Genomic DNA, 16,626 nt, shown 5'->3' with positions numbered 1-16,626 from the left:
TGTTGTGTAAGGCCCCTGTTCACCCACTAGGGGTCGATACAAATCTACAAATCTAACAAATATTGACACCTCAGTAGAAAGTTTACATCTGTCACGTACACGACACAACTCATACAATATATTTGTATATTACTGATAAAACGATTAAACTTATCGTGCATTTTACTTAATTTTGGTATATACATTCAACAATTTTCAAATTATTCAATTATTCGTTAAAGGAATATTACCTGGTGATAAGATAAGATAAGCAAAGCTTATATCCATTCTTCTATGCTCTTGTGCTATACTGTGATGGTGTGCATTTCAGTCTCATGAAAATGTGAATAAGCAATGATAGCTTCCTAAAATGAATAAAATGTAATAAAAGTAGCCTATTAAAAATCACAGGACTCAAAATTACAGAACATATTTTTCTTACAAAAGTATTTTTCTTTGCTTTTGTGGTCACAAGCAGCTCTAGAGCAAAGATTGAAACATCATTATTAGGGTGCTGCGTCCTCAAATCAAGTAATAGGGACCAACATGGATCTGCATTTATTAACATGCGGCTACATGCCATAAAAAGTATCACATTTCATATAGTTACATTTGTCTGATTAAGGTGCTTGGCCCGCAAATGTTGTTTGCATAGACACAGATCATGTTTAAGACAGCTATATGAGTAACAAGCCACATTTTTTAGGCATCTAATAACAATTAAACAAAATTTTTCTAAAAACATTCTATTATGCATACGATATTATAAAAATATTAGTAAATCATGTCACAGATCTTTTAAAAAAAATTTTTTTTTTAGATAAGTTGCTTAATTATATTTATTTAAAATGTAACAAAGTCAAGTCCATCAAGGGTCAAGAAAGTACAAACTGGAGGGGATCTTGCTGGTATTGTGAACGTTTAACAACACTATTAGTATTAATACTGTACAAGCCTTATTTGTTCCTCGAAAAAATTTAATCAGATTTTAAATAACAATGCTAGAGACATTTCCCTAACCCCAAAAGGTATCTGCTGACTTTCACGTTTTTTAGAGGGAAATTCTGTGGAATGGATTTTAAGATGGTAAAACAGAACTGAAGGCATAATCAAATTAGTCCAAATATTAAATAAATACACACAGAAGGGGCAGAGAATACATCGAAATTTGTGAATGATGGAGAGTCCATGCAGGCCTGCCGATCCCTGAAGAATCCTGCCAGCTGCATCATGGTGTCTGCGCACATGATGACTCTGCTTCCTATTAGGCTTGAGGGTCACCTTTACCACGAGTTGCGGGGTATTCATGTGGACGGGGCTTGTTCTGACTGTGAGCCTGTCGGAGGTTTTTTTGTGAGGGTCGAGCAAAGCAGGATGTCAAAGAGCGTGAGCTGCAGTCACAGGCTCCATCCTGGCAAAGAGAGGGGAAAAAGTAAGGAGATATTCTCAGCTCAGCATTATGACAAATCAAGTGACAAACAAAAACAAAAGCTCTGGAAAATGCCTCATTTCACCTCATTTTCATCTATTGACAAATGGTCCTACTGATCCAATAGTCTTACTAGAGTGACTTTTTCTAGCTGTATTTAGTAAAAATGAGTTCCCCATGGTTACACTGTATGAGATGAATGTTTCTTTAAAATATTCCTTAAAGAATAAGAAGAAAAATTGTTTAAAGAAAATGAAAAAAGAAATTTAATGAATGTATTACACGTTGTCATATGAACAGTCAGACATTAAACAGACTGATGCAAGTCTCACTAATCTATACATAATTGTACTTCGAATTAGATGAAACCAAAAATAAATAAACCAAAAATAAAGTTCACTGAGGCAGTCAGTTGTAAACGGCTCTAAATGATTTTAGGCCAAGACTCACTAAAAAGAGCCAGTTCATAATAATAATTTTGTTCATGGCAAAACGGCATATGGACACACTCAATGTTTCACAATGAGTCATTTTAAATGATTGTCGGACAATTTTATTTTACATATGCGATCATTTTAGTCTCAGTCTGAAGCCCTGATATATCCAAACTTTCAATTTCAAAGTTAAACTTTTTACTAACCTCCAAGCCCTTGTTCTTGGTGATAGAACCCCTGTCGATTTGGCGTTGGGTTTGGGTCTGACTCTGACAGACTGCCTCCTCTTTTTGGCTGTTTTTCATAAATCTGCGGTTCACGATCTTAGTGATGCTGTCATTTCTGACCAGTGGCACCGCTGGTATACGAGACGGGGGATGCTCCGATTTCTTTGAACCCACCAGTCCGACGTGATCCCTACGAGCCGCTGGAGCTTTCTCCATCGCCGGGTTGCTCTTCTCTCCTCGGCCACACACATTGCGCAGAAACTCCTGGACCAGACCATACTTGTGGACGCCTACACTTTTACGACCGCCAGTTTTATTGCTGGCCTGCGCTGATACTGAGCTCGCCCTGCTAGGTGTCGATCCACGTTGCGACAGAGCCCACAAACCACGTTCCTTAGCTCCATAATCCATCCTGGAGGAGGTGCTCAGAGATGAGGAAGAGGACAAAGAGGATGTAGTGAAGGATGAAGAGGAAGATGGTGAAGTGGAAGACTTAGAGGAAAACGGAGAGGATGTAGAGTGTCTGCGCTGTATTTTTGGAGAGGTGGAATGTGGTTGAAAGCGCTCTGCAGGACCAGGTACCCTTTCCAATGATGCTGTCGTCTGATGGGTTTTAGCGGATACAAATGAGGTCACCCGGGGTGACCAGTGCTTTGCGGTATAAAGACTTCGAGGGCCATCGGTCTGTAGCCCGACTGTAGTCACCTGTGGTTGGGATTGTGTTTGAGTTCCCGTACTCACAACACTCGGCACATTGCTCCCAAAATCCTTTCCTCTTTTCCTCTCTAGAGGGCTGGATTGCGAGGTTTGAAGCACACTGGCTGTAATTTCCTTCATGTCATCACTCAAGTTGGCTGAGACGTCCATGCTATTGAAAGCCAAGCGTGAAGGGGAAGCGATACTGGAGGTCTGAAGACCTGAAAAGGATGTAGAACTGATGACAGCTCTCTCCGTCAAATTTTGGCAGTCAATCGGAACGCCACCCAGGCAGTTTTCATACGCAGAGACCCAGTCTCGGTTAACAAGGCCACAGGAAAAAGCATTGAAATGTGGTTCCTGGCTCTCCTCACACTCTTCCTCCTCTCCTGCTACTAGAGAGCTCATTTGAATCCTTTTTGCTGATGGTGGGCTGAAATATATACGAATGCTGGTCCTCTCTGGAGCAGTGTGGCTTCTCTGGGTCAGCTCCTGGTTTAGGTTCAAACCAGGGAAACTGGAAGGCATGATAGGGCAGTCCCAAGTCTTACAGCCGTCTTCTCTGTCCAGAAGGGCAGCTTCAGTACTGAGGTACTTCCAGTTCTTGTTGAGTTTTGCAATGCCAGTTTTGAGAGTCATCCTGGTGGAAAAGCAAAGTCTATTAAATAATTAATAAATCTCAAAAAAGTTAGAACTTTATATAGATAGATATCTTGAGATGAAATTACTCTGTGAAAATAAAAGAATCTGACCTTTCCATTGTTCCATCTTTTGTCATCTTGTTTCTGGGGGACTGAAAGTGGGTTAGAAAGATTATTATTTTGCACTCATGATTAGTGTACTTTAATATGAAATATGTAAAAATAAATACTTGGAAAAAATACATTACACGCACGCACATAATATATGTGTGTGCACTGTGTATAATAATTTTGTATATATAAATACACACACATGCATGTATACATATAAGAAAAAAATTATATTTATATATAAAAATGTATATTTATATATAATATTTTATATATTTTATATATATATATACACACTCACAATTACATATATATTGTAATATTTCATATCTTAAGTTCTATTTATACAATACTAAAATATTATATATTAAAACAACCTGTACAACCTGGAACTTTCAACAGAAAAATATCTCGGAGTGAATCATTTTGAGATAGGGAATCCCTCTACTTAGAGATGAGCATTTTAAGATGCACAGTAATCCCTGTCTTATTTAGGGAAAGTGTGTCAGAGTGACAGTTAGGGATTACAGAAAAGAAAACAGCAATAAAACGCTTTGATCAAGAAAAAAGAAACATTGGAAAACTTTACTCCAGGGTTTACTTAACCCCATCAAAGAACTGTCACTGTCAGTGTCTACATTCCAATTTTATTCTTAGTATCTATGATCATGAACAGACAATTTGTTCAAAGGGAAAAATGAAACTGCTGTCAAACTGGAGGACAACAATATAAAATCACGTTGTTTAAAAATAGAAGGTAACATCTAAAACCATTTAAAGACCCATTATGCATTTGATCCTCTAAATAATGCCTCCTCATTCCTCTCTCTCCTCCTTTCCCTCGACCCTGCACAATGTTACCCCCAGTTTACTGTAAAGTAAACTCCTTATTTGAACTTCAGCTGAGCCTTGATAAGTGTCTCTGTGGTCACTGTGGTTTGGCTAAGCCTTTTCAGAGTGAGAAGTTGTGATTGAAGCTGATGTCTGTGCTCCGCCTGCTGTCCTACAGTCCCAAAAGGGGATTAGCCTAAATTCTGTTGCCATGCGGCCCTTTTACAAACATGCAGGCTCACGGGACTGTCTCAGATTTCTGATCTCTGTTGCTTTAGGACTGTGAAACATAGCCATTTGGCGAGTATTATGCATTAATGTAATGCATGTGTTTTAAACTTATTTAGACTCAATAGTTATAGTATTAGACAATTGCATTAGTACAAGGGGGATTTCAATTATTTTAATAATGATAGTTCAGACTTCGGGTAGCAGCAAGCATGTATACACTACTGTTCGAACATTCTGGGTCGGTAAGATTTTAAGATGGTAAGACGTTTTGGAAAGAGGGATCTTATGCTCACCATGGCTCCATTTATTTGATGAATACAGTAAAAACAGTAATACTGTGAAATATTACAGTTCAAAATAGCTGTATTCTAATATGCTGATTTCCCTTATGAAAATTAACCATGGTTTTATTACAGTAAACCACGGTTAATTTGTGATTACCATGGTTTAACTGTTTTATTACTGTTTTAAACCATAGTTCATTTTTGTAAGGGTTGGTGCTCAAAACATTTCTTATTATTATCAATGTTGAAAATGGTTGAACATTTTTGTGGAAACTGCGATTATTTAATCAATAAAAAGTAAAAAAAGAAAAAGTAAAAAAAAGTATTTTTTGTGAAATAATACTTTTTATCAGTTTGATGCATCCTTGCTGAAAATAAAAATACAAAATAAAATTCTCACTGACCCCAAACGTTTAAACGGTAGTGTAGGTCATGAAAAAAATGCCACATAAAACATAAATGATTCTGGGGCGGAGAGGAAGACCCATCTTGCAACCAATATGTAGCAGCCGGTACAGGGCGGTACAGATGGAGGCACGACAAGGTCCTGACGGAAATTTCCAAGTAGGTGGAACAGCAGCGAGTCAAAGCCAACAACAAGCAGGCCCACCTGCCCGAAGCCATAACCTTTGTGAGGGAAGGAGACAAAGCTCATAAGTCCGGAACGGAGGCCAAGAACCCACCCTCTATCTTGCAACGAGCCTCCGACTGGGAGTTGAAAGTGGACCTGAAGAGGAAGCTTGTCTTCCCACAGGACGTGGCAGTGACCTCCCTCCGACCAGATATGGCCCTGCTATCCAGGAGCACGAAAAGATCATAGTTGTTGAGCTCATGCTGCCCTGGTAAGAGAGGCTAGCCACGTCCCACCAACTGAAAAAAGCCAAGTACCAAGACCTGGTCGAAGAAGCTGTTAAAGGGGTGGCATGCAACCAGCCACCCCATTGAAGTCGGCTGCTGCGGGTTCCCAGGAAAATCAGTGCGCTACTTCCTCCTGAGGGTGGGCCTGGAGTCTAAAGAAACAGCTGAAGAAAGCCACCAGGGACATAGCTGCATCAGCCGAGTCCAGCTCAAGATGGCTGTGGCTGAAGAGAGCCCACAGTTGGAACCCTTCTGCAGGGGAAGGCTAGTCAGTCTTCGCTGCCCCACTCAGGCGAGGGGTTCAGGTTAAGGGGCGACCCTGAGATCCCTGCTGACGATGCGGAAGGGTTCCAACAACGTGGATGCTCCAAGGAGTACCATCTCAGAAGAAGATACGCATCACCATAGTTAGTGTAGTTCCTACAGCTTGTGACAAAGCATCTCTGATGTTTACTTCACATTAAATAATAACAATAAGTTTCAATTTATTGACACTAGTTCTTACATTAGATATTATTAACTAATGAAAAAGTTTACAGCATTAATTAAAGTTAATGCAAATTTATACAAAAACTAATATATTTGTAGCATTTGAAAATAGATAAATTAACATTAGTTTATTAGAATTATAAACAAACAGGAATTAACAATAAACAAGTGTATTTATAGATTAATAAATGCTTAAAAAATTGTGGTTCATTATACCCAATGCACTTACTAATGTTTTCAAATTGAACTATAATTATTGTAAATTATAGTTCTATGTAGAACTATAATGATTATAAAGTGTTACCAATTAAATAATCCAAAAAAACAAAGAACAATCTTTGCTCTGACCTGCATTTTTCTATTTTGCTTTGCTGTCTTCGACCTTTCGCATTCTAGACGCACATGGTTCAGGTGTTCCAGCAGTTCCTGCCGCTCAGAGCTCCAGTTGCTCTCACAGACCTTCAGCTGTCTTGTCAGGTCCATGACCGCAGTGTAGGACTCAGCTAACAGGTGCTGAAGCTTCTCAACGTGGTCCTTCTGCAAAGCCGCATTCAGATCTGATGGACCCTTTATTCCTGCCTTCCCAGCTGGACCCTCCAGCTATAAACAAACACAAACAACTATAAAGTCATGATGATGACTTTTCCATTAAAAGCTTTTTCAATTTCCTGAAGTCCCTAGAGGCCGAGAATGAAGAAAGAAGTGATGACATGAGAACCAGGCAACAGGTTCATTGATGCTCTCTGAAGGGAATTTACACTGATCTTCTGGTTCTCACCTTGCTTATGAGGCTCTTGAGCTCTGTATACTCCACGGCCCACGCAGCTTTGGCGTTTGCAAACTGTCGGATGACAAACTGGGCTGCCCTGTGCTGCTCCCAGAGTTCACAGAACAGATCCTGCAGGGCTGTCCTCAGGTCGGACAGCAGGGCACTGCTCATCTGAGAGAGTAACACACAGGGCTGAACGTACACTGTGCATCGGGAATTTCTGTCATGTGTTTGGCATGGTAATGGGTATGACAATGTTGATATTTGGTCTTCACGGAATAGATCTTCTATGCTGCTGCTGCTGCTGTTATTGCTGCTGCTGCAGAGCAAGTATGGGACTTGCTAATGCCAATACATACACAACATGCTGAGATGAGCAAGTAAGACATGTTGCTGCTGAACAATAGCATATATGCATTACACATAGCAGATATATACAGGTGGAGCGTTTCTGAAAGCGCGCTGCACTGCTAAGGCAAAAGCTAACCATGTATTTGAAGATTTAGCACGCAAGCTCATCGGCTACTGATACAGCAGGAACCAATCAGCTGTGCCCTATAGAGAATGATGCGCTTGCACGCAGGTTGAGTTAAGGACCTATTATCCTGCGCCATCTAGAGTTTCATGACAGAACTTTGCATTTATCTTGCCCTGTTGCCCATTTTCAACAATATTATTTGGCTAATCTATGCCCAGAGAGCAGGCATGTTCAACTACAGTTTATTTATGAAAAAGTTTAATTAAAACTTTCAGATTCAATTTAATGCATACACATTTATAGTCAGTGTAACATGACTACCAAAAGTTTTTGAAGTTTTTGATTTTCATACCTGAGTGTTGCATTTCTCTTGAAGATTGTACTTGCATCCTCTTGACTCTGTGTCCTTTAGGAGATGAATTTCATTCTGACAATACATCTGAAATTAAAAGATATTTAACATAACTGGGTGTTCCTGAGTGAAATAAACTTTTAATAGTTATTGTGTGAAAAATTATTTATATTATTATTTTCATAAAATATAATTTCACACCGAACAATTTAGCTACTAATAAAGCTTTTTCTAAATTATGTGAAATATAAGACATACAGTAAAATGTGTGAAAATGTATAGATTATAGAGAAACAATCTAAAATTTAAAAATATTGAATATTATATTGTGCATAATTTACAATTTTCTCAGATGATCTCTCTCTATATATTAGCTCAAATAATGCAAAGGGTGTGAAAATATGTAAAGTTTCAGTAACTGTGTATATCAAGGTTAGATTAATGGTAAACAACATATTTCCACCAAAAAGCATTATTAAACACAATACAAGACAAGCTGTGAAAGATTTGATGTGAATATATGTATCTACTGTATAACATTGTTATTGGGCAAATTAAAGTGTTTTAGTGTGTCACAGGGCCAAAAAGTGCCCAAAGTTGACAAAGCACCCAACTAACTACATTGTTCTGTTATTTCAACTGTAAATAAGAATTCTTATAAAGACAATCTCATCCATATCCATCAATTAAGATGCATGACCACAGCAGAAAATGTAGTTGCCCAATTGACCTCAAATAGGTTCTTTCCGTCTCCGGTGGGTCTCTCTCCCTGCCGCCACTGCTGGATGAACCATCGGAGCTGCAGAGTGAGCAGCACTAAGCTGTCCTGGTTACACCCATTTCCACAAATTTCTTCACATGGACATTCTTGTCTTGCTTGATTCTTTGTATCCTCTTTCATTGCACTTAAATCTTCACTAAAATTTAATATTTTCTTTTCTGTAACAGGCCCAGAGTGCTCTGAAGTGGAGTTTGACAGCCCCTCCAACTTTTCTACAAGAGCACGCAGCTGGGCTTGTAACACTTCTAGTCCATTGCTCAAGGGACTTAACATGGGGTCCAAAAGCCATTGATGTGTCTTGCACTGAGGATCCACTGTCGTTTTGTTTAGGTAAGTGCCACCAGGATGGGTCTTATGGGCATATGTAGGTGATACGCCATTTTTAGCTGGGGCTGTCAGGAGCTGGATAGTTGATCTGACAAGCAGCGCTTGGTCATGGATGGCAAGAAGACCTTCAAGATCCTTCACACCACAAGTGCAGTCTGACTTACATTGAGCTCGCCCATCTTCCTCTTTAGTTTCTGCAGAAAGCTTCTGTTCCCCATCAATCGGCCCTTCTCTGTGCATGTGGATAGAGTTCTCCATGTGTTGTTCCTCTGCACGTATCTGGATCTCTTGCGTATTATTGGGGATTGTCAAAGCACCTGCTTTCTCTCCACCATCCAGACATCCACCTTTAAGCACCTCCGCCTGATCCTCCTGCTCCCTCAATGCTAACCCTTCACCAGCCCCCTTCACCATCTCCTCTTCTTCCAAGCTTCCTCCTCCTCGTTCACGCAGTTCACTCATCTCTGCCCGCAAACCACGGTTCTCTACCTCCAGTTCCACAATTCGACGACTCAGCAGCGTGGCTTCTTCTTCCACCAGCCGCAAGTGAACTTTGACCTCTGCTTCTCGGGTGTGGGCGGAGTTAGTGGTGCCCGCTGCAGCCTGGTTTTCATCTACATCACCGTAAAGAAGACGGTATTTGGCAAGCTCCTCCCGCATCGCCTCACTCTCCAGGGCCATCTTTGTTAGCTTCTTGCACATAAGCGCAGACTCCTCTTTGGCAAAGTGGAGCTGGCATTTCAAATCAGCACTGTCATCCTGCAGAGAACACAAGTGTGTTAAAATGGTTGGCATAATTTTAACTTTTACTAATACACAAACACAGCAAGGCTACCTTGGCCATGATCACTATGGCTAACAGGGTTGTGTCACTAATAATTGAATTGAGAATGCATTTTTAAATCTTATTCAATTCCTGAATCCAAATGAATTTGAATTGAGATGGGAAACATGATGGAGAATTAAAATGAACTGGGATGGATGATTGGATGGATGGATAGATAGATGGAGGGATAGAGGGATGGATAAACCAGCACTAACCTTCACAAATCAATCGTTTACACTAATGTAACTTCCAACTCACCTGTGGAGAGAGTTTCTTTTCATTCTTGCTGGATGTTGATCTCAAACTTCTTCTCTTTAGAGAATTCTGTGAATTCACCACATCCATAATAAGTCTAAATAAATTTTAACAGCTTATATAACACCTTATTATGCATATTATGGCCATTGCAATTTGTCCCCTAAGATAATGTCCTCCTATGGGCATAAGTGTTCATTTGAGTTATGTTCATCGTAGTTGTTATTTTCCATCATACCACTGTCCAATGCATTCTAATTTCCAATGAAATGTGTGACTGTAAGGAAAGTATGCACCTAATAAACACACTTAATCATGTTCGTGTGAGGTGGCAAGAACTCCAACTCCATAACTCTACCAAACATCCATACTGCTCCAAGTATGTCAAGAATGCTGGCTAGAGTCAGTCTATCTGTCTGCAGCTTTGTCTGGGTCGCTCAAACCCTTAAATGTACAAAGAGCAAAGGAGGAGCATGTAGTCTCCATATTATCTTTATATGTTAAAAATAACATTATTGATTCAATCCAAACTAAGACTGAACTGTCATAATTTAACCATAACTCCAAGATAAATGTCTTTTTAAAGTACAGATTGTTGCTTTTAAGATTATAAATCAGTAATTTATCTTGTGGATCAAGATTGCAAAAAGATTTTTGACCGGATGGATGAGTAAAGTGTTCGTATGTAGATCATCATGTTTCAGGTAGTGTCAGGCTCTCACGAAGCCTTGATAATCTGGTTGTAGCTGATTTGTTCTGCTGGTAAGGATCAGGAATGGGCAGCAGCTGTCTGAGCTGAGCTGCGCAGATCCACTTCTAAGCACTGAATCCTGGATTAAACTGAATGCGTGCCGTTATTAAAGACCTACAGGCCTTCATTGCCAATAAAAAATTACTTTTTTTAGTGCATTATGTTGGTATAATGGTGGAAAACACTTTTTTTTTATAATTATGAGATAGTGAAAGTAAAGAACACGCCTTCTTGCTAGTATTTTTTTAGCAAGTATGTCGTAACTGCACATCATAAGACCCACATTGGGTTGGACAATGACAAGGATCTCTCTTTCAGATGTATTTATAAGTGGCTGCTTTCTTACTCTCTTCTCCCTTGTCTGTCAATTGACCCATTTTTTTTCTCTCTTCTTCCCCTCACGCATCCAAAAGTAAGAATGACAGCTGTGGTTTGAATTCAGACCCTTAGATCATTCTATGCCCTACCCAAGCAGTCAGCTGTTGGTTACACCCACTACATACAGTTGGGGTAAAGGTCATTGTAATCCTAACGGCATCATGAAATTAAGAAACAAACAAGATTTGCTGTAAAGTGATAGAAGTCATACTTATAGTGATACAAGGCACATATATAAAGTACCTACAGTCTTTTAGCATTCAAAGGTTTCGGGTAAGACATTTTTATAAAGAAATAAAAAAAAATGAATACTTTTATTCAGCAAGGATGCATTAAATTGTTGAAAAAGTGAGAGTAAAGACATTTATAATGTAACAATAAATTTCTATTTCAAGTAAATGCTGTTCTTTTAAACTTTATATTCATCAAAGACCCCTGAAAAAACGTATCACGGCTTACACAAAAATATTAAGCAGAGCGACTGTTCGTAACATTAATAATAGTAAGACATTTTTATAATAGTACATTCCTTGAGCACTAAATCAGCATATTAGAATGATTTCTGAAGGATCATGATGTGACGCTGAGGACTGCAGACAATTCCGCTTTGCCATCAGGAATTCATTTAATTTAAAATATATAAAATTTGAGAACTGTTATATTAAATTGTAATAATATTTCACAATATTACTGTTTTTAAGATTCAATAAATGCAGCCTTGTCAAAATTGATTTTGACTTCTTTCAAAAACTATTAAAAATTCTGCGTTTGTGGTCGTAGCACCTGTGATTTGTCCATCTCAGCCTGCAGGACCTGCTTCGCCACCTCCAGATCCTGTAGCCGTTCACGCAACTCCTCGTTTTCCCATTCTAGCTGTGAATGTTTCTTTTGAATGGCCTCAAGTTCGCTGTGCAGGCGAAGGGACACACTTTTTGCCACCTGGGAAGACAATATTCATATAGAGTTAAGTTAATACAATGCAAACCATGTTTCATTGCTAAATATCCACAAAGACGTTGATGTTAATACGATAATGATCTCAAGCCCTTTCATTCTGTTGGGGAATATTATTAGACACAAGAAGCTCTATTTAAAGAAATGAAATATCTGATACTTTATAGGGAACATTGCAAAATGAGGATTAAGTTATTATGTTTCAGCAGTGGTTTGTGACATTGAGGCTTTGAGGAAGTAAAGTGATAAATTAATTGTTTGGGATTCAATATGTGCGACTCTACTACGATCTCTCTCATTTGCTATCCTTTGCAAAGCTCTCATCCTGTAGATGCTCGAGAGGTTGCTAACACATGCTAATAATGCCAAGGGAAAACTGTAAGAGTGCATGTGATTATGCCATGGCATCAGCGCATGACTCTGTGCTTTTTTTTTTTATAGCACAGGACGATTATTATCACCATTGAATTCAAGGAGAAACTCAACAATCTCAGATTTCTCTGTGAAAAGAATAAGTTAATGATGAGAATGTGGAGTAGAGCAGACACTGAAAAAGGATGCTGTGAGATATCAGGTTGCAGGACACTCCCGTGGGGGCTGTTGAAGACTGAATAACTTGATGGAGTGCTGGTGAGGACGCTGAGCAGCGATGAGCACACACACACACACACACACACACTGGCCCAGTTTGTGAAAGGAGGGTATCTATTTCTCTCACATGCCTTTAAAATAGACTGGTCATGGACACACACACACACACACACACACACACACACACACACACACACACACACACACACACACACACACACACACACACACACACAAACACACACACACACACACACACACGCACGCACACACACACAAACACACACACCAGCAGCTGTGCTTGGACACTTCCCCTCTCAGATACTGTGGCTATAGTCCTTGACACATATACCATACACATGCAAATACATACACACTCTTTCATTCAACCTTGATTCTTGAGTTATACTTCACATTGTGTTTCTACGAAATACAAAACAACATTTTCACACTTAATTCAGTGCAAACAAAGGGCCTGGAAGAAACCTGAGGAATAGTCTGGAGGAGGCAGATTTCAAAAGAAAACAGCCATTTTATATGGGCCGCCCGGCTGTGTAGATTGGTTTTTAATGTGTAACGTTCCTACACAAAGCTCTTTCGCTGATTGGCTGAGAAGTTCAAACCAAAAAATGCTTATGCTGTGAGTGGCCCACCATAAATCACCGATTGTCTGCCAAACAGAAAACCGAGGGCTTTTCTACTCATTTTACCAGTTGGACCAACTCCAAAAATAAAACCACTCACTACACATGTCAAACTATAAAACAAAGCGGCATTTTGACTCTCACTAATACAATTTGGCAACAAACCACAATGGAAAGATTACACAATCCATCTGAGTCCATGCTGATTCATAAAAACAGAGTTTTGACTCATATAGTGACTTACTATTAAACATTTAATGGGCACTAAGCAGTGTTAAGCAATTTTGATAAACATCCTGTCCCGATGAATGCCATGGACTGCATCCAAAACCCTAACAGTGGGTTTCCTGTACACACATACACCACTGTAGCTTAATTGCACCCAAATCATGAGGGAAATATTTATTTAATTACACCCTGAATGTCTCACACAAGTACTTTCTCACACAAACACAAACAACCTCAGCAAATAATGACTGTAAGCAGCACATCCTCACCCTAATATCATACTCAAGTGTTCTGATGAACTCGCCGTCCACCTGTCCCGTCTGGGCTACACGCAGGCTGCGTCTCTCAGCTTTCCTGAGTCGGTACTGCAAAATGCGACAGGCCTTATTGGCCTGTTCCAGCTGCTGTCGGAGTTCCTGCAGCTGGTAAACATCCTCCTCCATGTACATGTCTCTCATCTCCAGCATCTCTGAGCGGAGCTCCTCCAATTCGTCCTGAAAAGACAGCCCAAAATGGTGTATGTAAACTTCCTCAGTATTGTGGCAATATTGCACCTACCATAAATATTTTGAAATTAAACTTTTTAGAAGTTTTAATAGGAAAACTTGAGAAAAATATATGCGTTCTACTTCAGTCTAAACAAAGCACATGTGTTTGTGGATAAAAAGAGTGCTTCTTATATCACTATTAATTTTGGCCTCCAACCAATTTGCCCAAGCCAGCATTGGTCTTACATGTCGAGTGCCAGCATGTTGTGCACATTAAACCACAGAACCGGGTGCATGCCAAGAATGATGCACTGTCCTTCTCAGGGATGCATTGATGGACTTTCTGTTGATTTCTTGATTTATACTTGCACTTATTCAGAGTAAAGCTTGTCTTGTTCTCTTTGTGAACCCGTACTTCTATTGCATGTCAGAGACAATGAGGGATGACACAAGCCAATTAGTGAAAGTGTAATCTTCTAAGAAGAAAGTAAATCTTACAGTATAAGCCATATCACGTGCAGTTTATTTTTGCTTTGTTTATGTGCCTGTTAAAATATTGTTATGTGTAGCAGACAATGTTAACACTTTAACAAACATGATGTGTTCCGACATAGTTTGTTTTGACAGTTTTAACTCAGAATTACAGTACATAAAAACCACAGGGGGAACTATGGGTTTTGATTTTGGTATATTCATAATGGAACACAAATGTGCAAATATTTTAAATACAATAAATTCTCCTAAGCACAAATTTCTTCCTCGAAAACTTTGCTAGATTAGGTTTATGTAATTTAATACATGTCATGAGCTTAACATTTTTTTTAACATTGTAACTGGTTTGTAACCTGTCCAAGGCAGACTACCAGCTCTAAACTTGATCAAGATCAATAGTCCAGCACATCATGTGACATGGTTTATGCCATATTGGCTCATAAAAGTATAATGCATAATACCTAAAATCCATAAAAACAGGCTGTTAATCCAAAGATACCTAAAACACACATAATTAAAAAAACTCTTTTGCAACAATAGGCTACCGTTTTTTTTTGTAATTGGCCATCCAGCCATCTATGCTTGAACTCGACCTATAATTTACACCATGCAAAAATTATTATTTGCCAATAATTAACAACCGAATAAATTAATTTATCAACCAACCAATAAATCTCACCTTTAAATATTCATTTTCCGATCTTAGGTCGTCAATCTCTCTCAGCAGATCCTCATGCACCCCATCAGCAAAGTCTCCAGTCAGATCCGAAAATCCCACAGATGCGCTCAAGTTCAAGCGACTGTCCAGGGAAACGTAGGACCGGTCTCCGGGAGAGATGCTTCCCTCGCCGAAGCCAAACCCTGGGGACAGGGTGGCATTGATCAGACCATCATCTTCTCTATGTTCTGATATTTGCTCAGCTAAACCTTCCATTATCTCTTCGTGGGTTCCTCTGTGACAGACCTCTCCACACTGGGCATCAGTGGACTGCTTATGCTCCTCAGATGCGTCCGAGATCTCAGAGCTGCTGTCCGTGGAAGACAGCTTCCCGGTAGCACAGCCAGAGTCCTTACTCAGGTCATCAGACGTGATACTCCCATCAGATAGCTTTCTTCTCCCTGATGATTTACTGCGATTGCTATCGGAGCGTTTTCTCGACTCTGGTTTCATCTCCGTTTTCCCAGCATGGATGTTTGGCTTGACAGATAATCCACGCTTTGGTTTCTTGGAGTGAATCTCCTTAGTCTTGTTCTGTGAGGGTGCTGCGTTCGCCTGAGGTTGTTTTGACGTCACGTGTTGCACATCATGTCGGTGGATTTGTCTTGACTGCTGGTGGCTGACCGCATCTCCTCCACGGGCTTTATCCTGCCCGTCCCGTGTGTGATGGGATGAGCGTGCATTAGACTCAGGAGGATTGGCCTCAACTTTGGTCTTTGTCATCGTTGGCGTCCAAATATGAAAATCTCCTCTTATTCACCGTTCATTGCTTATGTGAAGAAAGAAAGACAATTCTGTGTGTTTATGATTCCAGGCAGATGTACAATGAGGTGAATACTGCCAATAGAATCATCAGAAGAGTTGTGTGAGATGAGGAAAAGTTAAGGTAAATCCGAGTAAAGCCGTTATTCTTAGTGGTTGAGTGAATATATTTACAGTGTGTGGCCATGTGCCTTTAAAACTCCCAAATCTCCGCCCCGAAAGCTTTGCTCTCTCTCTCTCTCTCTCTCTCTCTCTCTCTCTCTCTCTCTCTCTCTCTCTCTCTCTCTATCTGAGTCAGAGTTAACTCAGCTTTACTGGCATGATTACGAACAGCTAGAAGTGCCAGACCATTGCTTTATTTACTAGAATAAAATTATAGATTTTTTTACCCAGACACCCCTGCAATGCATATTTGTTAAATAGCCTACTTAATTGAGTGCACTGTTATTTTTCTTATTTATTGATTCATTCACATGGTGGCCTATAGGCTAATTAACATACCCATAACTAATATCGGTAACAGTGTCTATATTAGCCTATAATTCATATATATATATATATATATATATATATATATATATATATATATATATATATATATATATATATATATATGGGTGAT

The 16,626-nt window shown here is 39.5% G+C and overlaps 1 protein-coding gene across 1 annotated transcript; it reads right to left on the bottom strand.

The window, feature by feature from the left end:
• Positions 1–516: 516 nt before the first annotated feature.
• On the bottom strand, positions 517–16,183 carry LOC143725508 (microtubule cross-linking factor 2). Its single transcript, XM_077217965.1, has 11 exons — positions 15,204–16,183; positions 13,814–14,038; positions 11,911–12,066; positions 10,002–10,067; positions 8,540–9,676; positions 7,810–7,896; positions 6,989–7,150; positions 6,559–6,810; positions 3,518–3,558; positions 2,049–3,405; positions 517–1,390 (listed from the first exon to the last, which is right to left on the bottom strand). Exons 1-11 carry the CDS (start codon positions 15,963–15,965, stop codon positions 1,244–1,246), a joined length of 4,392 nt encoding a protein of 1,463 aa, XP_077074080.1. The 5' UTR covers positions 15,966–16,183; the 3' UTR covers positions 517–1,243.
• Positions 16,184–16,626: the final 443 nt, after the last annotated feature.

This window comes from Siphateles boraxobius, unplaced genomic scaffold, assembly GCF_051911475.1.
Source record: "Siphateles boraxobius isolate OS27281-9 unplaced genomic scaffold, OSU_SipBor_1 77, whole genome shotgun sequence".
NCBI classification, from domain to species: Eukaryota; Metazoa; Chordata; class Actinopteri; order Cypriniformes; family Leuciscidae; genus Siphateles; species Siphateles boraxobius.
Note: the sequence above shows the minus strand (reverse complement) of the source record. Positions and strands in the feature narration are given on the sequence as shown.